The sequence below is a fragment of the Mastomys coucha genome, unplaced genomic scaffold (genome assembly GCF_008632895.1).
Source record: "Mastomys coucha isolate ucsf_1 unplaced genomic scaffold, UCSF_Mcou_1 pScaffold16, whole genome shotgun sequence".
Lineage (NCBI taxonomy): Eukaryota > Metazoa > Chordata > Mammalia > Rodentia > Muridae > Mastomys > Mastomys coucha.
Window position 1 is genome coordinate 85,161,038 of NW_022196898.1, and position 22,370 is coordinate 85,183,407.

The 22,370-nt window shown below is 42.9% G+C and overlaps 1 protein-coding gene across 4 annotated transcripts in view; it reads left to right on the forward strand.

Moving 5' to 3' along the window:
- Positions 1 to 18,576, forward strand: part of Dnajb14 (DnaJ heat shock protein family (Hsp40) member B14) — a 42,303-nt gene extending 23,727 nt beyond the window's left edge. For all 4 annotated transcript variants that reach the window (XM_031375628.1, XM_031375631.1, XM_031375630.1 and 1 more), the window contains 6 exons: positions 1,804 to 1,949; positions 11,661 to 11,846; positions 13,352 to 13,446; positions 14,181 to 14,290; positions 14,828 to 15,000; positions 17,316 to 18,576. In XM_031375628.1, the coding sequence (XP_031231488.1) occupies positions 1,804 to 1,949; positions 11,661 to 11,846; positions 13,352 to 13,446; positions 14,181 to 14,290; positions 14,828 to 15,000; positions 17,316 to 17,440 (835 nt within the window). In that variant the 3' untranslated portion in view covers positions 17,441 to 18,576. The remainder of the gene's footprint in view (positions 1 to 1,803; positions 1,950 to 11,660; positions 11,847 to 13,351; positions 13,447 to 14,180; positions 14,291 to 14,827; positions 15,001 to 17,315) is intronic.
- Positions 18,577 to 22,370: the final 3,794 nt, after the last annotated feature.

Consider the following 22,370-nt stretch of genomic DNA (forward strand, 5'->3'; position numbering starts at 1 on the left):
CCCTCCCTGCCCTCCCTTCCCCTCCTCCCTCATAGTTTCCCAGTTTTGCTCCTAGTGACCAGCTCTTCTAGTTAGCCTACCCTTCTGTTTTCAAGTCATAGAATATGGAACATAACTAAAGTTACAAAGGAAAAGGGGGCCCTTTCCTTCCCTACTGCAACAGATGAGCACAGAACCTCAGCCATGCATGTTGTGTGTTCCGGCTGCCCTGAGCTCACTCCAGCCTTTACCCCCTTAGCTTTTGGGACGCCAGGTTGTTTGGTTGTAGGAGGTCATCATCATAGAATCCTCACTGCTTTCTAAGCCCTTCAGTGTTTCTCTATATTCCCGAAATGTTTTCAACACTCTTAAGTCAGTGCGTGAATGTTTTCAAACACAAACTGTATTAACCGACCTCTAGGAACCGATTGATGGAAATCATATATAACAGATAGTTTCTTTTTTTAAAAAGATTTATTTATTATTTATTTATTATAAGTACACTGTAGCTGTCTTCAGACACCACAGAAAAGGGCATCAGATCTCATTATGGGTGACTGTGAACCACCTTGTGGTTGCTGGGATTTGAACTCAGGACCTTTGGAAGAGCAATCAGTACTCTTACCTGCTGAGCCATCTCACCAACCCCCTAACAGATAATTTCTAATCCTCATTGTTACTTTCAAATGTTTTGTTAACACAGGACTTGCTATCCTTTTTGGAATCACTTGGTTAAATTCTCAGTAGCAATGGTGTGGAATTAGTTTTGGCTCCAGACCTTAGGCCACTACAGCTTCTCTGCAGTGCCTATTCAGCTCCTGTGTGGCCCCCTGTGTAGCCCTTGTGTGGCCCTCTGCGTAGCCCCTGTACATACAGCCCCTGTGCTGCCCCCTGAGTAGCCCCTGTGTGGCCCCCTGTGCAGCCCTTTTGCGGCCCCCTGTGTAGCCCCTGTGCAGCCCCTGTGTGCCCCCCTGTATAGCCCCTGTGCAGCTCCTGTGCGGCCCTCTGTGTAGCCCCTGTGCTGCCCCCTGTGTGCCCCCCTGTGTAGCCCCTGTGCAGCTCCTGTGCAGCTCCTGTGTGGCCCTTTTATGGCCCCCTGTGTTAGCCCCTGTGCAGCCCTCTGTGTAGCCCCTGTGCTGCCCCCTGTGTGGCCCCCTGTGTAGCCCCTGTGCAGCCCCTGTGTGCCCCCCTGTGTAGCCCCTGTGCAGCTCCTGTGTGGCCCTTTTGTGGCCCCCTGTGTTAGCCCCTGTGCAGCCCCTGTGCGGCCCCCTGTGTAGCCCCTGTGCTGCCCTCTGTGTAGCCCTCTGTGTAGCCCCTGTGCAGCCCCTGTGTGCCCCCCTGTGTAGCCCCGTGCAGCCCCTGTGCAGCTCCTGTGCGGCCCTTTTGCGGCACCCTGTGCAGCCCCTGTGAAGCCCCTGTGCGGCCCTCTGTGTAGCCCCTGTACAACCTCTATGCAGCGTCTAGCCCTGTTCTCGTGCTCAGCTCCATCTGCACTGTGCACTAACAAGTTCTCACAGTGTTTCCTTCTCAGTGGTGACACACTTTTCAGGCTTTTCTTCCACCTCAGTTGCAGTGAGTGTACTGACCTTCATCTGTATTCATCATGGGTTTCCCTCTCTGTGGCTCTGATACACTATGCTGTGGACGTTCTCACGGATGGAGGAATGGTCTGTCTACCAAAGTGACAATGGAGCCAACAGCTTGCATCACACCATATATTCCGTATACCATTCTAACAGAGTGACGTCATGTTCCTTATACCAGTCTAATGGGGTGACGCCATGTTCCTGCTTAAAATTTATACCCTATCATTTTTGTTCACAGCATAAACAAGTGTAAAAATTACTACGAAGTCCTCGGAGTTACAAAAGACGCTGGTGATGAAGATTTGAAAAAAGCTTATAGGAAGCTTGCGTTGAAGTTTCATCCAGATAAAAACCACGCCCCTGGAGCCACGGATGCGTTCAAAAGTAAAGTAACTTAGGAAGCTTCACGACAGTCTTTTTTACAATGCCCTTTACAGTGTTTCAGAATATGAAATCTGCTTTTCTTCGTGTGCGTTAAGAGCGGTCTAAAAATCCTTTGACTCTTTAGGACTAGCTTCCATTCCCCGGCCGAGCAGGTGCAGTATGGCTGCAGAAGTCTGCAAGCTGGTATTCGCAATCCTAAGTAGCATTCGGGTACCATGTGTGCCTTCTAGTTTGGTTTGAGGAGGTAGGTTGATGGTTTGCATTACCTTCCAGCATATGACGTATGGCCCAAGTCAACTAAAAGTGACAGTTTTGCTGAGTTTTTTCTGGAATGGCCTAGAATGGAGATTTCCTAAACAGGCTATTCTAGGAATGTTGGTAGTGCTATTAATATTTCTATGACGCCTGATCAGGTTTTATGATGCCAGAGCTCAAACCCAGGGCCATGCACACATTAGACAAGCTTCGGGCACCAAGCTGTGACTCTAGTCCTTGCTTTCTGAGCTCAGGTCTTGCTGTGCAACTCAGGCTGGCCCTGAACTTGACAGGGCTCCTGCCTCTGAGCGCTGACATGTTTTGGTGAATTTAGTAAATATTATGTCAAATAGGAGTAAAAATTAGGGAACTGAGTTGCTAGTTTCCTATTTTGTGTGTTGTAATGAAAGTTACAGAGCTGTCCCTTCCCGCCCCGATTTGCTGAGGCTTCCTTTAACTTCACCTTTCCAGGGCCGCCAGCTGCTCCCAGGCAGGTAGAGCTGCTGGCAGCAGGCCTTCTGTGCCTTGAGTATTACTAAGGAAAAGAACAATAGCAATAGTTTCATGTTTTGTTACAGTTTCATTGTAACAGTGTATTATCCATAATGAAACATGTAGCTTCGTGATTGTTGATTCTTATGAATTTGGTATTCATAGAGCCAGTGTTTGGTGTTTTCTGTAACATGCAGGGGTCTAAGAATAGATCAAAGAAGGTAGTATGTTAAAATGTTTCAAAAGAGAAGACTCATTAGTTTTTCATAAAAACACTGTTAAAATTGTTTATAATCTAAGCTATTGAGGAACTTGCCTATAATCTCAGCTTTCAAGAGGCAGGGCTAGGAGGATCACAAGTTTGAGGCTAGCCTGGTCTATATACCAAGTTCCAGGCCAGCAGAGCTATGTACTGTAAAATTCTTTTTTTGTTTTCCCGTCATAGCCAGAGGAAGAGGCAGGGAGGGCAGGGAGGATATTGTTTATAGAACAGTTTTATTTGTTGAAGGAAGTTGCCAAGGAAAATACATTTGGGAATTAATAATATATTCTAATGAAAGCACTGCCAAAGTTGTTCTTATGGAAAAGGATAAGTTAACAGTGGCACATTGAAAGACTAGGAAACCTGGGGCGAGGTGAGCAGGGTGGCTCAGCAAGTAAAGATACTTGTCACCAAGCCTGGCAACCTGAGTGTGTGTGAGGTCTGGGACTCATGTGGTGGAAGGAGACAACTGATTCCTACAGGTTACACACACACACACACACACACACATACACACACACACACACAAATAAATGAAATAAAAAGTAAAAAAAATGAAATTATGGGAAACAGTATTTTAACAGGTCAGCATGAGTTTAATTTAAACTTTTTCCCATTGTCTCATGAGCCTGCAGACTCTGATGGTTGGCCCCAAACCCATGATCACATAGGTGGCCCTGGTTAAACCCAAGTCAGTCACACACAAGATAGACACAGTATAGGATTTCCACAGGAGGAGCATAAGAAAGGCTGGAGAGTGTCAGCATGCAGAATGCATTATACAAGTATGCATAAAATGATCAGGACAGATTTAATAAAATTACAACAGATCTTGGCAGTGGGTGATCCAAATGACGTTGGCAATAGTAATTGTTCCTGGACTGGAGGAGTGGCACAACGGTAAGAGCACACAGCGCTCTTCCAGAGGACCCAGGTTGGATTACTTTCTTAACTCCAGCCCTAGGAGACACGACGCTTCTCCTGGCCTCCGCAGGCACTGCACCTGTGCGCTGCAAGCATCCAGGCAAACTCATCATATACATAAAAGTAAACTGTGGTAGGCCAGGCTGTGGTGGTATACACCTTTCAACCCAGCACTCAGGAAGCCAAAGCAGGCAGCTAGCTCTCTGAGTCTGAGAAATTCCAGGGCAGCCAAGCTACACAGGAAAACCTTTGAAAAACAAAAAACAAAACAAAACAAAAGTAGTAATTTTTCCTAATGTTAAGAATGTTAGGCTTGAGCTGGGCGGTGGTGGCGCACACCTTTAATTCCAGCACTTGGGAGGCAGACGCAAGGAGATTTCTGCGTTGAGGCCAGCCTGGTCTACAGAGTGAGTTCCAGGACAGCCAGGGCTACACAGAGAAATCCTGTCTCGAAAAACCAAAAAAAAAAAAAAAGGGAATTTTAGTCTTGGCTATGAGGAGGTGTGGTTCTGCACACCTGTAATCCCAGCACTTGGGAGGTAGAAGAAGGGAATCATGAGTTCTAAATCTCCTTAGCTACATAGCAAGTTTAAGACTAGTCTGAGTTATATGAGACTCTGTCTCAAATAAACTAATAGGGCCTGGAGAAGTAACTTAGCAGTTAAGAGCACTGGCTGTTCTTCCATAAGATCCAGGTTCAAGTCCCAGAACCCACATGATGGCTTATAAGCAGCTATAAGGTCAGTCCTACAGTATATGATGCCCTCTTCTAACTTCTGTGGGCACCAGCCATGTACAGGGTGCACAGATAACATGCAGACAAAATACTTATACACATAAAATAAAAGTAACTTAAAGGGGGCTGGAGAGATGGCTCAGCAGTTAAGAGCGCCAACTGCTCTTCCAAAAGTCCTGAGTTCAAATCCCAGCAACCACATGGTGGCTCACAACCATCCATAGTGAGATCTGATGCCCTCTTCTGGAGTGTCTGAAGACAGCTACACTGTACTTACATGTAATAAATCAATAAATCTTTAAAAAAAAGTAAGTTAAAAAAAAAAGCCAAAAACAAAACAGAATGTGGGGCTGGCTGTGCCTGTGGTGCTGTGGCCGGGTGGTAGGATGTCGGCCTAGTGTGTACAACGTCTAGGCTTTGGTCTCCAGCACCACAAAACCAAAAATCCCCAAATCTCAAAGAATGCTAAGTTAGTTTCTCCCATTGTGCATTAAGGTCATGTGAGCAGTGTTGCTCTTTTAAAAACACTAAGAATATAGGTGTGTACCACGGCATAGCTATTGCTCCTTTGAAGCAGTGAACTGCACAGATGCCTCATACTAAGGCAGTCAGACATTCAGTGGGGTCTCACAATGATGGTTGTGAAGGCTGGGTGTCATAACTGTGGTTTAGTGTCCTCGTTAAGGGAGAAGTTACTGCTTACTGATCGGCATACTGGGAGATGAACTCTCTAGGGGAGAGGCTCACACAGTCAGTATGCAAGATGCTTATCTATAAGTCAGAATGCCAATTTAATTAGTCCCAAAGGAGATCAGAATTGGGAGTTGGTTCAGGAGCCAGTTTTCACCCACTAGAAACTGGGCGGAAACCCCAGCCTGTGACCCAGAGCATCTTAGTGAGCAAATGTAGTTAGTCGTCCTGCGGCCAGCGTGGGCACATCAGTAGGCAGGCTTCATTGCTTGTGTGCCTCCTGAATATTTGATGTATTTCTCATACAGTCTTATGCTTGGATCAAGCTCTTTCTCCCTAATCAGAGACAATGTTTTGATATTTTCTTCTTCTTTTTTAAATTATTTATTTATTTATATGTGTGTCTTTGCACATACACACCTGTACACATGCTTAAGTGTGTTCATACACACATTTGTGGATATCAGAGGACAGTTTACAGCAGACTCTCTCCTTGTGAGAGAGCATGTGGCAGCAGCCTTTAGCTGCTGAGCCATCTTGCTGGCCCCCACTTGGGTCTTTTATGTGGAAAATAGGATAAGAGTTTGATCACATGGAAACATTATTTAATAGAAAGTGGACGTCATTTGCAGGTTATTTTTCTATTCTGTTTTATTTTCTTCGAGAATAGAGAACTAACCATAATTAGATTAAGGACAGATTAAGTTAAATGCTATGTTTGTGCTTTTATAAGGAAACAAGTAAACCGAACCTGGCAGGTTTGTCTATCCCATGAAACTTGTTAAGTTTCCCAAAGCAAAGAAATATTTATTATGCAGAATGATTTTTTACAGCATACCTAAACGTGTTTTACACATCATTCTGGTGACATGGAATCTCTCTTCTCTCTGACATAAACACCATTAACTTGGTGTTGGGTGTAGCTCAGTGCTTCTTGCCTCTCATTCACAAAGTTCATTATCCACCATCATCATCAAACAAGCAAAAAACAAAACAAAAGCAAGCCACCAAACTAGGACATATTATCTTCAAAGACAGCAGCAAGTGAGAGAGTCTTTCAGTACACTGTTCCATTGTCAGCATACACGCGGACACCCTAGCAGCGGTTACTGGGTACCTTGTGTTTCAGAAATATTGTGGATCACGTGCCAAGGCTTGGGCTAGGTTCGTAGTTTAGCAGTGTAGACCCAAGGGCATGTCTCTCAGAACAAAGACGTCACTTCTGCCTTTGGGCTTTTTCTTATCGAAGTGAGGGGATTTGAGATCCCCTCTTCCTCAAAGAATTTGTAGCTCATAAAAAAGGGAGACATGCTTCACCCAAAACATCTGAAGCCTAATATCTGCCAAGTATTTTGTAGTTTTTCATGCCTGTGGCTTTTCCTTTTTCTTTTCTGTTTAATTTTTGTTTACATTCTTGTGATCACAGCTGGTGGGACACACCTGTAATGTCAGCACCTGGGTGACAGAGGCAGGAGGATCAGGAGTTGTGCTTGGCCTGGAGTAAGCAGCCGTTCTCTCCCCCAGGCATGTTAGTTACCTTCACTCCCGCTTGACCAATACTTGGCACACATAACTTACGGGGAGGCAAGGTTTATTTTGGTGTATGGTTCAGGAAATATAAGTGTCAGTCTGTCCCGAAGGGAATGGGCATCCATGGCAAGGCTGGTAGAGAGAAAGCACAGGAGAGAGATACAGCGCCGAGGACATGGCTCATACGGCCTACTACCTCTGCTCAGACCTCACCTCCTACCTTTTAGCACCTACCAATAATGTCTTCACGCAACTCTGTCAGAGATAATCACGTAGTCAGTCAGAGCGCTCAGGGGATTGTGGAAACCCATCAAAGATGCTTGCCGGGGCTTTACCACTTGCCTTGGCAGTTTAGACTTAGCAGCCCAAGGCAATAGGAGGTGGCAAAGGGACCTTAGCACTTTACCACCATCCCAAAGTAACAAGGCTATAGCCTCCTAGTGTCACAAACCCACCTAGACTGCAGCAATGAGGCATCCCTTCTCCTAGCCTAAGGTGAGTCTGGAGAGCCCCATCTCTTCCCAGCATTGGTAGGGAGCTCCCTACTCCCACCTCACTAGGCAGTGTCAGAGTCTTAGGGGGAAGGAACACAGGGAAGTGGTGAGCCCGTGTCTCCCCTACTACATGGGAGTGGTAGCAGAGAAGGATGCTAAAGCAGCGCCTCTAAGATGCAGAGCCTCACAGCAGACAAAATAACCAAATCGCAATAGAAAGGCTCTTATCATTCCAAGGACCAGGACCCCACGCGGAATTCTAAACCTCAGTCTGCTAGACACCCACATGGGGAAGACACAGAAGAGCCAGAGTTGAGTAGCAAAGAGGTTACTATATCTGTGATAAACATGTCCTAAAGAACAAACACATGTGTGCCAAAAGCAAATAAGGTCACCAAAGTACAGAGTCTGAACAAAGGTGTAAAATACAGAGTAGAAATTAATTATCAAAAGTAAAGATCTGAAATACCCACTAGTGTATGAATGGAAGAGAGGGCAGACTGAACCAGGACCTGATGAACTAGAAACCGTGCATCCCATTCAAACAAGTAAGAGTGGCACACAGAGGAGAAGCAGCAGCCCTCGCAGAGCATGAAGCTGTCACAGAAGATCCGATCCTCAGCTGCGCTCGGAGAGCGGGAAGGAAGACATCTGGAAGTCTCTAGAATAATTAAAGCTTGGGAGACTTCTCAAACTTGATAAATAAATAAATAGGCAAACAAGCTTTTAGATGTGAGAAATTGGATGAGCCCCCAGCAGTTAACCAAAAAAAAAAAAAAATCTATAAGACATCTGAGACATCTCGGTCAACCTTCTAGAAATTAAAGACACATGCAGTAATTAATAACATACAAAAGTAAAATCATAAGGTGAGAAAGCAGATGGAGGTCCTCATGTTAGCATCTAGAACCTGCGGCAGATATATGGGCAGGTCCACAGACCTGTTGCCAGGGCAACGGCCACCATATTCCCAGAATCCATTGGGTTCAGCTCCCACCTTTGCCTGGACTGCTACGTCACGACATATATATATATATATATATATATATATATATATGGGTACTTTCCTCCATCTTGCTCTCTTTCCTCTCTCTCCCCTCTCTCTTTCTGCGCCACTATCCTCCACCCCCTCTCAATTAAACCTCTTACACGTGGAACTATCTAAGCCTGGTGTCTGCAGACGCGTCCCGCCGCGACTCAAACCCATCACCTCATGCTCAACTTAGTGCTCTGTGGTCCAGTCACTGTTAAGGTGAGGAGGTGTTAGAGCAGAGAGGGACGGTCAGTGACTGCCAGGTTTGCAACAGACGTGGCTGTCTGTTAAGACAAACAAACAGACATCCCAATGGATCTGCAGAAACTCTAGAAATGAAATTCCATCGGTTACAAGATACAATGCTAGGGTTATCCTCTGGCCTTCACACACATACAAACACAGCATCATGCACCCCCCCACACACATACATCCATACATGAACATGCACATGTGTGCTACACAACACCAAACACACACAAATAAATGACATTTGACAGAAGATGATTACACGTGACAAAGAAGTCCTTGAAAGGATTTCAACATCATTAGCCAGTAGAGAAATGCAGAGATCAGTGTGCTCTGCACCTATCAGTGGTTAACAGGAAGTAGCAATGGCTCCAGTTCAAGTAGCAATGGGTGCAGAAAATGGATTATTCATGTGTTGTTGAGGAGAAGTAGAATGAGAATCATTTTGCAGAACAGTTTTGGACATTGATCAAAACACTACTTGTGAGCTGCGATACAATTGAGCAATGCGCTCCTGGCTCCTGCCCCAGAGGAATGAACATTTGCATTTATACCCGAACCTGTGGGAAAGGTATGGAGCTTTATTGTGATAGCCCCAAACTAGAGAGAGCCCAGCTGTCATTCAGAGGATGAGCAGTTAAACAACAGTGCTGTATCCGTGTGTGGAATACTATGTAGTAATCAGAATGAGCACACTTCTGACAGGTAGCCAGTCAGGCCAGTCTGGAAAACAGCCAGTTCCAAGGAGTTTCTCGTATATGAAATAATTCTATTTTTATATTGTGCTACTTATACAATATTGTTTTGTTATTTTTATTTTTGTGCAACAGAATCTCAATGTGGGTTTTTTTTGTTTGGTTTTGGTTTTGGATGTCCTGGAACTCACTCTGTAGACCAGGCTGGCCTCGGACTCAGAAATCTGCCTACCCTGCCTCCCAAGTGCTAGGATTAAAGGTGTTCGCCAGCCAGGCTGACTTTGAACTCAGGGTCCTGCCTCAGCTTCTTGTGTGCTAAGATTAGGCATGCACCTTCCCCACTCGGGGCTTTCAGTATCCTAGACATGGTAACATTTGAGAAGTGGCCAGTAGCTCAGTAGTTGCCAGGGACCGAGGAGAGGTATGATAGGGCAGGGGTTGAGTGTGGTTGTAAAAGACGACCCCTTAGGGCCAGTGAGATGATTCAGTTAGTATAAAGGTGCTTGCCATGCAAACCCAGCAACCCGAGTTCACTCCCAGAACCCACAGAAAAGTGGTAAGAAAGAACCAAGTTGAGCAGGTTGGTAGCCATGGCCTGTGTGCCCACAACACATATCATGCACACACAAAGTAAAGAATAGGAGTACTAGAAGGAGGCTATAGAATGTTCTGTACTCTGTTGACTGTCAATGTTAGGGCTCCATTTATGATTTTTTGCTATAATGGATAAGATACTATTACTAGGGGAAGTTAGATAAAAAGTATAGAGGATATTTATATTTTAAAATGTGCATGAATCTATAATTAGCACAAAGTAAAATATTTAAAGAAAAATGAATTGAAAGGTCTTTTATGTACAATAAATGACAGTGAGATAGAAATGTGCTTTGTAATGTTTTGAACACCAAAATAAAGTGTGTATTTAATCCTCTAGATAACAAGGAGCTGTAATCATTCCTGATGGTGCACATGCGCATAATGAGCTAAAAGTTCAAGGGTAGCCTGGGCTATGTACTGAGACCCCAGTACAAAAATAAAACATAACAGCAACAACACATAAGCCGTGATGCTGGACCCTTGAGGGCTACAGTGTGGTCATGGACGGTCCCTACTCTCACCTGGGGGGTTCTGCCTTAAGGAAAATAGGTTGTTGAGAAGTGAAATGGGTAGTGCTGTGCCAAAAGAAAGGGAGATTTAGTGGAGATGTCTTGGAGTAGGTGTCTATCCATACTATGCTCAGGATTTGGCCTCAAACAACTTACTTAGCAAGTGGGTCATGGGATCCTTACTGGGAAGTCCAAGGTGTAAGTGAAGTACAGATATAGTAAGTTCTCAGTACGTGGTGGAGACAGCTGTGGTTATTCTGAACAGTTTGTAAGGGTGGCCTTGAATTTTTTTTTTTAAAGGCAGGGTCTCTTCCTGTGGTTCAGCAGGCTGTCCTGGAACTCACAATGGGACCCAGGCTCATTCCTACCTCCTTCTCTGAGTGCTGGAATTGCTGGTGTGTGCCACCACGCCCGGCTTTCTCTGTTGTTCCTGGGCACTGGCCCACTTTGGAGGTCCGTAGTAATTATGCCACATATCCCCTTGGAGGCTTCCTTATTCTGTGGCTGCTTCCATCAGGAACTGGACCGCCATGACAGGGACTACTGCACCCACAATCCTTCTGGAGCTGTAGTGGTTAGCCCAACCCCAGAAGCCATCAGTAGGCTGCAAATGGCCAAACAGCATAGCAGAGGCCTTGTGTCTTCTTAGAACGGCAGAAGACAACAAGCTGAATAGAGGGCCTTCAAAAGAAGATCTCATGTACTAATCCTGGGACCTGTGTATCCCCAAGTAGCAAAAGGGTTGTCAGAGATGTAATAAAGGCTCTTTCAATGCGGTCATCCTAGATTTAGGGTGGGACTCATATTCAGGGCAGGCAGCCTTGCAGGCCTTGAACTTTTCATCCTCCTGCCTCAGTTTCCCAAGTGCTGGGGTTATGGATATGTGACCCTCATTCATGGTGTGTAGTTGAACAGTCTTGATGAACTGCTGATTTGGAACTCAGAGTGGGGAAGTAGGAATCTAGAGGTTACGATGCAATATTGCAGTAGGATGGACAGACGTGCCTCTGTTTCCAGGCAGTGGGAAGAGTTGGCTGACTAGTACAGAAAGCTATGTTGAGAGATAATATGTGATGCTGCAAATGTACATATGATATTTAGAAGAAATCATTACTGGTTTTTACTGATTTGTGATTTTTTTTCAATTGGCTTCAAACAATATTTAAATTGATGCTGCTGCATGTGGGCAGTTTTCTACAGACTAAAGGCTTTCTTTCCGGATGTTGTCACTTGTCGTTTCTTTAGAGATTGGAAATGCTTATGCGGTCTTAAGCAATCCAGAGAAACGAAAACAGTATGACCTCACCGGCAGTGAAGAGCAAGCCTGTAACGCGCAGAACAACGGCAGGTTCAATTTCCATCGCGGCTGTGAAGCCGACATAACTCCGGAAGACCTGTTCAATATCTTCTTTGGTGGTGGATTTCCTTCAGGTACTCATTAGCTTTATTTTCTCAGCTAGACTTCATAAAGATCTCCAACATTCTCATTTGGGCTGTTTTGTTTTGAGACAGAGTTTTCACTCGAGCATGGAACTCATGTGTAACCGAGGCTAATCTCTAACTTACCTCAACTCTCCTGCCTCAGTCTCGCAAGTGATATGGTAACAGGCTTGAGCATGAAGGATCTCCCTGGCTTTCTATCAAAGGAGGGAAAATGTTAGGGGCTATCAGTGTTACTAAGCCTGCCACTTTCCTAGATAGTACTTTAATTAAAAAGGAGTTAATGAGTACACATACCTTGTTTTATTAAAAACTGAAGAAAGGGAATAGACAGGAAATCCTAAAGCCGTGTATCATAATTGTTACAATTAGAGGAAGAATCTGGCACCTGGTAGAGTGATTTATATTAGTTCCCAGGAGCCTCAAATGACATTATAGCCTATTAATGCCAACGTAGGTCCATGTCTTCATCCGTATCTCCATTGGAATAGTAGACAGTCCGACTGACACATAAACCTTTCGGGTATCTTTTTATTGTGTCATAGTAGGAATAACCACTTGAGCAAGGCTGTCAGAGAGAGTAGTTTTCTACTAAATAAGTAGACTTTACAGCTTTAGCATAAATAACATAAACTCTTATTTTTACTTACTGTGCATTGTTTATGTGGAAATGAATTTAAGAATGGCTTCTTTGAGCTCTAACTTGTTCTTGGCATTGACTTAAGGTGCTCATTCAAAATGAGAATTTGACCTGATGGCTCTTTTAACATCATTGGGAAAGAGTTGTCATTGATAGGATATTTTGCAAAGCATCCTTGAGTTGTAAAAATACAAAAGAATGATCAAAACTGTAACCTGTGTTTTAACAAATTGAGACATATTACCTCTAAGAAAAGTTACTAAACTAGCAATTTTGACTGAAACTATGTTAGAAACTGTCAGAAATCTTTGAAGCAATACTTTTTTTTAATAGTTAATGATTAGTTCTCAGTTAGTTACAATGTGGTGTATTTTGTCAATAATCGACATTTCTGATTCTTCACCCCATTTAAAAAGAGCTTAAATGTCCATCTGTGATCCATTTTGATACATTAGCACTTTTAAAACATTAATTATAATGTTGTCTTTGGATTTCTAGATGGGTTTGATACAGTAATTAGAATTTTCAGAATAAAGACCAAAGGTTTGTAGAAACAATCACCTGCAATGATGGTCCTTCGAGTGTATAGCATTGTTGAAGAACTCTTTCCTGAATTTTCACAAAGGAATTTAGAAACTTGGGTCTGGTAGCCCATGACTATTTTGAAAGGTGGAGGCAAGAAGATCACACAGTACACATTCATTGTTCAAAACAAACATCCGTTATTTTAGTAACTTCCAAGAAGGGTAGGCATGGTGGCGTGTGCTTTGAATCACAAGGAAAGCAGATAAACAATGAAAGCCCTTTTTTTTGTTCACAGTTGCTTCCTAACTTCACCTTGTGTTTAATTCCCCAGGCAGTGTGCATTCATTTTCAGATGGCCGGGCTACGTACAGCCATCACCGTGAGCACCAACACAGTGGGCACGAGAGAGGAGAAGAGAGAGCAGATGTACGTTTGCAATGTGATCACAGATCTCAAAATGACAAACTCCAGTGCAGGGAAGCAATTACAATTGACTAAAAATAGGGCAAGTTCTTTTAGGAAAAAAATGACTTTTTCTCATAGCAAGTATTCAAAAGAGACTCAGAAATCCTGTGAGAATAACGTAGGCGCAGGAGTGGAGGTCAAGGTGGGGTGACGGCAGCATAGCCGCCCTTCCAGTTTGCTATTGCATAATTCTGACAAAGGTAGATCTGTATTTTGCATGTTCTGATGGTGGCTTCTTTTTATTGATCCTAAAAGATTTAGAAACGATGCTGAAAAACTTCAGTTAGAAGTCTGTTTGCCTTTGCTTAATTCTAAGGCGGGTATTTGTGCCTTAGATTGCTTGTGTTGATTAAGCTCCTTGTGTAGAAAGTTGAATGGAAAGGACACTAGACTAGACATGGGGGAACTGAAGCCGGCTCCACCATGTGTCCAGTCCCGTCACACACCCAGTCGTCTCTCTGTGTATGACAGGAGGGGGGCTTCCCTATCTCTAAAACTGGGTCAGATGGTATCATCTTTTTCAAGCTCTGAGGAGTTTGTACTTTAGGGATCATAGCAGGAGGCTGGGTTTATCGAGCAGGTTTGGAAGCTCTGCCCTCGATGGCCACGGGTATCCTTGGTACCTATCAGGGTGTGTGGTGACTGCTAGACTGTGACAGTCTGACACAGCCTGCTGCTGTCTGGTCTCTTTGCAGGGAGGCTTTTCTGTGTTCATTCAGCTCATGCCCATCATTGTGCTCATCCTAGTGTCCTTGTTAAGCCAGCTGATGGTCTCCAATCCTCCGTATTCCTTATACCCCAGATCGTAAGTAGCGAAGGGAAATTTTACAGTTTCATTTTTACTGATTTCTTTTTTTTTTTTCCCTTGAAGTATTCTTCAATGCTTTTAAGTGTCTACTCTTTTCCAGGAAAATCTCTAATTTAAAATAGTTAATATAAGTGATACATTTCCATCATTCTTGGTGGTGTCCCATTGTGGGTAAGGACAGAAGTGCCATGTTTGAATTAGAATTTAATGTCGTAGTTAATACACTGACATGGAAGACCAGAAGGAAGAGGAAAAACAATTGGTCTTATACAAGTGTCATTAAGTGGGAAACAATTTAAGCGAACAGGAGATAAAGGGAGCTTAACTAAAAAAAAAAAAAAAATCTGTGCTCTGTAAAAAGTTTGGTTTCTGAGAAACCAAATACTAATACTAATACTGATACTAATACTGAGTAACTAATACTGATATTAACTAATACTGTTGTTAACTTTAAATTACTTTTATTCTTGCTCCTTGATGTGTGCAGTAGGATATAGTCATATTTAAAAGAATAATCATCCATCTCTTTTGCAGTGGATCAGGACAAACTATTAAAATGCAGACAGAAAACTTGGGTGTTGTTTACTACGTCAGTAAGGACTTTAAAAGCGAATATAAAGGAACACTATTACAAAAGGTAGAAAAGAGCGTGGAAGAGGATTATGTGACTAATATTCGAAATAACTGCTGGAAAGAAAGACAACAGAGTAAGTCCATCGTATGCTTTTACTATCTTAGAAAATCTTTAGAGTCTTTGGAATTATTATTGTGGATTTCCTTACGTAAGGAGTGCTCCGAAATGACTTAGTTTATAACTGGGATTCAGGACCTGAATGAGTGCAGTCTCCCACCCCCATGTCGGAGGCTGCTCTCATCCATATTTTCAATCAGCTGTTAATCAAAACCATGCAGAAAAAGACTGTGCGTCTGTCCTGACTGTGTGCTGATGCTTTTGTTGTCACTGCTTTCTGGTCCTTCCACTATGACAACGAGCTGCAAGACACCATGTCAGGCAACATTGTAAGCTGGAGGTAATGTGCACAGGTATAGGTTTTATGCAAGCACAGATGTCTGGATAAGAGACTTAAACATCCTTCTATCTTAGTGTCTGGAGATCCGGGGAGCAATCTAACATTAATCCTCTGTTGAGGACTAAGTGTAGTGATTTTTACACATGTGGCAAAATAGAGTCATTTGCGTAGTGTAAGAACTTACTAAGTGGTCCTTGTCTTACGGTGTTTAATAAACATTTTGTTGAGTAGTCTGCCTTACATGACGCTTCCTCCAGTCTCACATTACCCAGAAGTCCAAGTCACCTCTCTCTAAACTAGAGAGCATAAGGCTCAGTAAGGATTTGACATCGTGGCTTGGCCAGTCACATGCGAGGGTGTTGATGGACCCTGGCTGTGCAGATCTTGCAGCCCACTGGGCTCCTGAGAGCATGCGAGGGTGTTGATGGACCCCGCGCTGTGCAGATCTTGCAGCCCGCTGGGCTCCTGAGAGCAGCAATGACGCCATGCTGGTGGCTCTCACCCCGCAGCCCTCCGGCCTGTCCAACTCTTCCTTTGCCCGTGCTTCCTGAGCTTCGGAGGGATGATAGTGATATCCCGTGTAGGGCTGCACCTTCTGCAGTCAGCTGTGCCCGCTACTTTGACAGTCTGTAAGTCTGCAGTCACCATCGCCCATTGCAAAGAGAAGCTCTCTCTTCAAAGATGACAGCATGTTAATCATGGGTTGCAAACAAGTATTTAAAGGCAAGTTCATTGTGTCCATTTAGCAAAACAGCAGAGTAGTCTCTCCAGTCAGGCCTGTGGCCTTTGAACCACAGGCTTCTGTCCAGGTCTACAGTGCCGGATGCGGATTCTTTCCTGCCCAGTGGACCTCAACTCTGATCAGAACACAGTTATTTACCCCCGTAACAACTATAGTATTTCTTTTATGATGGGCACATACTATCTAAAAGATTAGTAGGCTGGTTCCCAGCATCCACAGCTGAATTAGGCTGTTTATAGTAATTCTCTGTCAGCCTGAATAGCTCCTTTCGGCACCAGAAAGCTATCTGGGAAGCGCGGGCTTCTAGGTCAGTTGGTGTGATTTTCCTGTGACCGAGCATGTCATACGTACAATCTTGTCATCTAGTTCTAGCAGGCAGAATTATGCGTACTTATTCAAGTCGTGCATGTCGAGGCATTTACACTTTTGTGTATGGGGTTCACATATATTCCAAACTTTTGCCTTGTGTGAAAGCACACACAATCCCGGCACTTGAGGCGCTGATGCAGAAGAACCACAAGTGTGAGGCCAGCTTGGATTAGTTAATCAAGTCCATTCTCAAGAAGAAGAAGAAGGTGGAGGGAGAGAGGGGGGAGGAAAGTGTTTTAATTTGTGTTCTTAACTGTTGCAATTATCACAAAACCACAACAAACACAGCCACTGGCAGCCATGACTCTCGGATGATAGCTTAGAAAAGCCCCAGAGGGTATTGGAGAGCAGTCCCTTAAGCCGCAGGGGGTAGGGGTAGGGCTCTGAGAGGGGTGGCAGGGCTCTAGCCTTATTTCCTTTTGATGTTGATTCTGTGTGCTAAGGTCAAAGTAAAGTTATATAAAGAGAAAGCCCAATGAATGTGGTGTAGTCCTAACACTCAGAGGCAGAGGCAGGAGGATCTCTGAGTCCAATGCTAGCCTGGTCTACATAGTGACCAGGACAGCCAGGACTATGTAGAGACCTTGTCCAAAGAAAAATTATTTTAAATAAAAGAAAAAGTCCAAGTGAGTTATTTTGTAGGAATAGTAACTTGATTCTTCCTTTCTTTCTTTTTTCAAATTCAGTTAAGAGAAATATATATGTATGTGTATATATATATATATATATATATATATATATATATGTGTGTGTGTGTGTGTGTGTGTGTGTGTGTGTGTATGCATATATACATATATATGAACCTCTCTAAAGTGCTATTTAAATTTAAGTGACTAAGGTGATATAAATAATTATTAACTAGCAACCATTTGACATACAGAAACAGATATGCAGTATGCAGCCAAAGTATATCGTGATGAGCGGCTGCGGAGGAAGGCGGATGCCCTGAGCATGGACAGCTGCAAGGAGCTGGAGCGGCTCACCAGTCTCTACAAGGGGGGATAGCCTGGGTCCCGCCTGCGCCTTTCTGTGTACTGTCTTTTCTGTAAATTTCATGTCGCCATGAAGCTGAAGAAGACTTGATTAAAGACTAAGCTGAGTAGTTGATTCCTGAAATCTTGGACTGTTAATGATCTGCTGGCTCATTTCAATAGTAAGAACTGAAAACTAAATATTTTAGTATGCTTCTGCAATTCCTTTAACTTTAAAATCTTCTATGATTCCTTACAAAGTCTGGAGAGGATCATCACACCTGTAGCAATCGCCAGTTTTGTGATTCTCCATTATTCCTTTACCATGTAAATATTTTTAGGGTGATTTTGTATACATATGAGCGCTTGCCTTTTATTTAAATTATTTTAGTGTTTAGCTCCATGAGACACTTTGTTCAGGCTGACAGAATGGACACAGCCACATTTCCCATTAGGTGTTTGCGTGTGTGGAGTTTAAACAATGAAATTTTTTCAAAAAGAAAAAGCAAAACTTTATGTAAAATCTTATATCAGTGTAGAAGGAATTGACATTTTTAATATTGTTCTTATATTCCAGAATATGTAATGACATAAATGAACTGGTGTTTACTCTCAGTATGCTCTTTAGTTTTATGAATTGCTAAGCCATACATAGGAATGAAATGCTATAAGATAGATTTTAAAGAAAATATGATGATAAATATTATGCTAAGTGAGTTTTCAGTGGTAAGTTGCAATTATGCCATTCACAATTCCAGTAATTAAAAGTTAGCCCCAAATGTTCATTTATATGTCTTTCAAGGCGACTGAAGCTTATGAAACAAAAGATGAGCTTTCTTCCAATGGAAATTCAGTTTCATGGAGATAACTGAAGGAGGGCCCCAAAGCAAATGGATTCTTCTACAAATAAGTAATAAGAACAAAATGACCACTAACCCCCAGCTTTGTGCCTTTCCGACTGTAGCTGGCTTACTTGACAGCATGGTGTGTTGGGCCACAGTAGCCCTGTGCAGAGATAGAGCAGCAGCTAACACAGTGACTGGCAGCAGGCCATCAGAGCATGCTGCGCTCCACCACCCAGGCCGCTCATCAGGTCTTTAGAATAAGCTCCTTGTAACGAAATCTGTACTGTAAAGTGGGAAAATACAGCTGGGACTTGAAGCTTTGCTGCTAATTAAGTTTGACGTGACTTCTGGTCTTGTGTGTTTAACGGTAGTATTGGCTTAAGGGTTTTTGCTTCATACATACAGTTAAAGAATTACAAACATGTTTTTGGTATTTTTTTCTTATCTCCTGCCCCCAATCCCTTGCTTAATACCTGATTATAATAGTGGGTTGAATTACACACATTGTCCTTGGAGTCTGGAGAACCCAACCATCCTTCTAGAAACATGACCTTTAGATCTAGGAGTGAGTGCTACAAGGAACGTAAAGGTTCATTTCAAGTTCTCACATAATGCATCACGAGAAACTATTAAAATGCTACATATCTACTCATCTTTAGTAAAAACCTTTCCCTCGCAATTTCCATATTTCCGATACTCTCTAAAGTAGAGTCTTGAGAGGAATGAGGTCAAAGGGCCATGTCCCACCGCAGCCCTCTCTGCTGTGTCTGTCAGTTTTGGCTGCCTCTTGCACAGGTTCTGCTGCGCTCTCACAGAGGCGGAGGGCTCAACGGAGGAATCACTGCTCTTTGCTTAGAATAAACCTGCAGCTGAGTTTTACATTAGCGTCACACACACAGGTCCAGGGTACTCCCAACCTCGTTCCCAGAGCCTTCCGATCTGTCGTGCTTTCTTCAGCAAACTCCCTGTCTAACCATTAGCCTGAATTAGTGCTCTTTAGTTCATGTGAATGCTTTTTCCAAGGCTGCATGCCTCTGAACACAGGTCTTTGTGGTTTTCAAGTCTGTCATTAGAATCTCCCTCCTCAACTGTCATTTCACTGTCCACTTTGCAGATTTCTGAATTCCATCGAGCCATTATTATTCTTTTAATTTCTTTGCATCTTTGTCACCTGCTGATCATGTTCCCTGGTACAAGAGGATGAGGCTTGGAGCCTCTCCTAATATCCTCTGGTCCTCCAGGAGACGGAGAAGTTGCTTCTATGGTGGCTTTAGTGTATCCTCATGGTATCTTTATTGTTTTAATTTTGAGTCAGGGTCTCACTATGCAGCTCTGGCTGGCTCAAACTCTCAATGGAGACCTGGCTGGCCTGGATCTCACAGAGACTAGCCTGCCCTCCACCCCACCCCTACCCCCACCCCCAACCATGCTGGGTTTAATGGCATGTGCTCCTATACCTGGTAATAATATTTTCATTCAAAGGAACACATAATTTTCTATTTGCCACTCAGATCATGGATCTCATGTTTAACATATCCATTGAAATTTCCATTTCAAATTCTCTAGTTTTTAAGGCTCTAGGGCAACTAAATTCCAAAGTTTCTTGTTCACCTAAGTCCTTTGCTCTTCTTTGAAGAGCTTCTTAAGTCTAGTGCACTTCTTTTAGGTCTGTAGGTGTAAAGAATGACACTTTGTACACAGTTGATGCTGCTTCAGCTTTCCGTAGTTCCCTCTTCATCAGCAGCCAGATTTGCTGGCATCCTTTCAGTTGGCTTGGCTTTTCCTCTTGCTCTTTGAGCATTGCCTTTAACACAGATCATGCACCCTCAAGCTTTTGAGATTCAGTTGCTCGGCCATTCCTGCAATTCTTGGAATTGTTTGAAGTGGTTTTATTTTATTTATCCTTATGTTTGTAGTGCATGTATGAGTATGTGTGTGTGTGTGTGTGCATATGCCAAGAAGCACATGTAGAAGTCAGAGAACACCTGGCAGGGGTTAGTTCTATTGCTATACCTTGTTCAGTTCTGTGGATTGAACTCAGGGTGTCAGACTTATGCAGGAAGTATTTTACCACTGAGCCATCTCACCACCCCGTAGATTGTTGTGTAGCTTTTAACTTCAGACAGACTTCACCTCTTCACTATAGAGATATGGCTCTTTCTTCCTGGTAACTATGTGTAATTTTTTTCATTTTCCTCTCTTCTATTTTTCAACGTGTTTTATTAGCACACATTAATTATATAGGACAGTGGTTTCATTATGACATTTTCATGCACACATATAATACATTTCGTCACCTTCACCCCTGTGACACTTTCCTCTTCCCCTCCTACTTCGCTCATTTGCTTCTTCTTCCCAGCTCGTCCCTCTTCACTTTTCAAGTCTTGTTGTTGATTGATGATGATGATGATGATGATGATGATGATGTTGTTGTTGCTGCTGCTGTTGGTGGTGTTGTTTTTGATAATGATGATGATGATGTTGTTGATGATGATGATGACCCAAAGACTTTTTATTATGGTTGTATGTAGGGGCATAGGTCAGGGTTACTTACAGGAACATAGACACCAGTGCCCGCAACCCTGAAGAAATGTGTCTCCTCTCATCAACCACTAACTGCCATAGATCGTTGGGGAGGGATGGAGGAGGGGGGCTCATGAGCCCCTCCCCCTCCGGGGCAGGATGTGGACAGGCCCAATCTCATAGAGACCTTGTGCAGAATCACAAAGTGTGATGACGATGGCGTAGCCAGGAAACAGTGTTCCACAAAGAGTTCACTCTTCTTACATTATCCGCCCCCTACTGTTCCATAATGTTCTTAGGTCCTTGAAGTGGATAAGGCCCACTTAGGCTGTACACTCAGTGGTCACATCTTCTCATCACTATGACCATTATAAGCTCAATGGTCACGTCTTCTCCTCACTATGACCATTATAAGCTCAATGGTCATGTCTTCTCCTCACTATGACCATTATAAGCTCAATGGTCACGTCTTCTCCTCACTATGACCATTATAAGCTGCACAGTTACTTCTGGCCACGAAAAAAAAATGAAGTTTCTTTGACAAAAGCTGGCTGTAGCATTCACCTATGGACCCAAAACATAACAGGCAGTTTGTTGTCTTTTTATTTTAATGGAAATTTGAAATTTTTAAGTTCTGTCTCCACTTCATTGTGGCCTGTGGTCCCCATGGATTACATTTGATAGTGTTGATGTCCACTGGCCCATTTCCCACTTTTACTCTTTTTCTTCAAGTAGTTCACTGTGTCTGTTTTTCATTCCTATTTGCCTTTCATTCATTGAATTAAACAATATAGAATCTTATTGAAATTTTTTGTGTCATTTTTGCAGAGGGGACATGTTAATCTCTGTGTTGTTCTGTCAGTACACATTGCAAAAGTGAGCACATGTCACAGAATTTTAAATATTTTCTTGAGCCTGTAGAATAAGTCACTTTAAAAATGTAGCATTCTAATTAACTTTGAGGGCTCATAGCTGTCAGAAAATTTATAGAAATTTTTGGTGTACTTTTCCAGTTTTAGTGAGATAGAGAGGATAGGTCAGGTTATCTGATATGAGAGAAGTTAACACAGCATGAAGTCACACGTGCTTTGTACAGTATTATGTTTGAGGTTCGTTGCTGTACCCCATCACATTTATACTACTTATCAGTTAGAATAAACAGATCTTGGGAGTGTCCGTGAGAGATGCTGGCTGAGTGCAGGATCTTAAACTACATAGAAAGCAGGTCAGTAAACACTAAATCCTTTATCCTGTCTTGTGGAAAAGACCAGTGGGTGTCTTTGTATTTAATTTTATGTGTCTTTAGATGACTTGAGCTGAAAGACTTTTGTACTTGCTGATTACTCTTATAATAAAAATCCCAATATCTTCCTGTCTTATTTTTAGTTACATGGAGTTTCTTGATCTCATTCGATCACTTTTATCTTCACCTAGTAGCTCTTTACCTTTGCATATTAATTTTCTAATTTTTTTTCTTTTGTAAGTTTGGAAACAGTAGGTATACTTTCTAGTAATTGACATTTTATCTCTTTATACATAAACACAACACATGTGTACATATACACACACACACATCCACACACACACACACACATC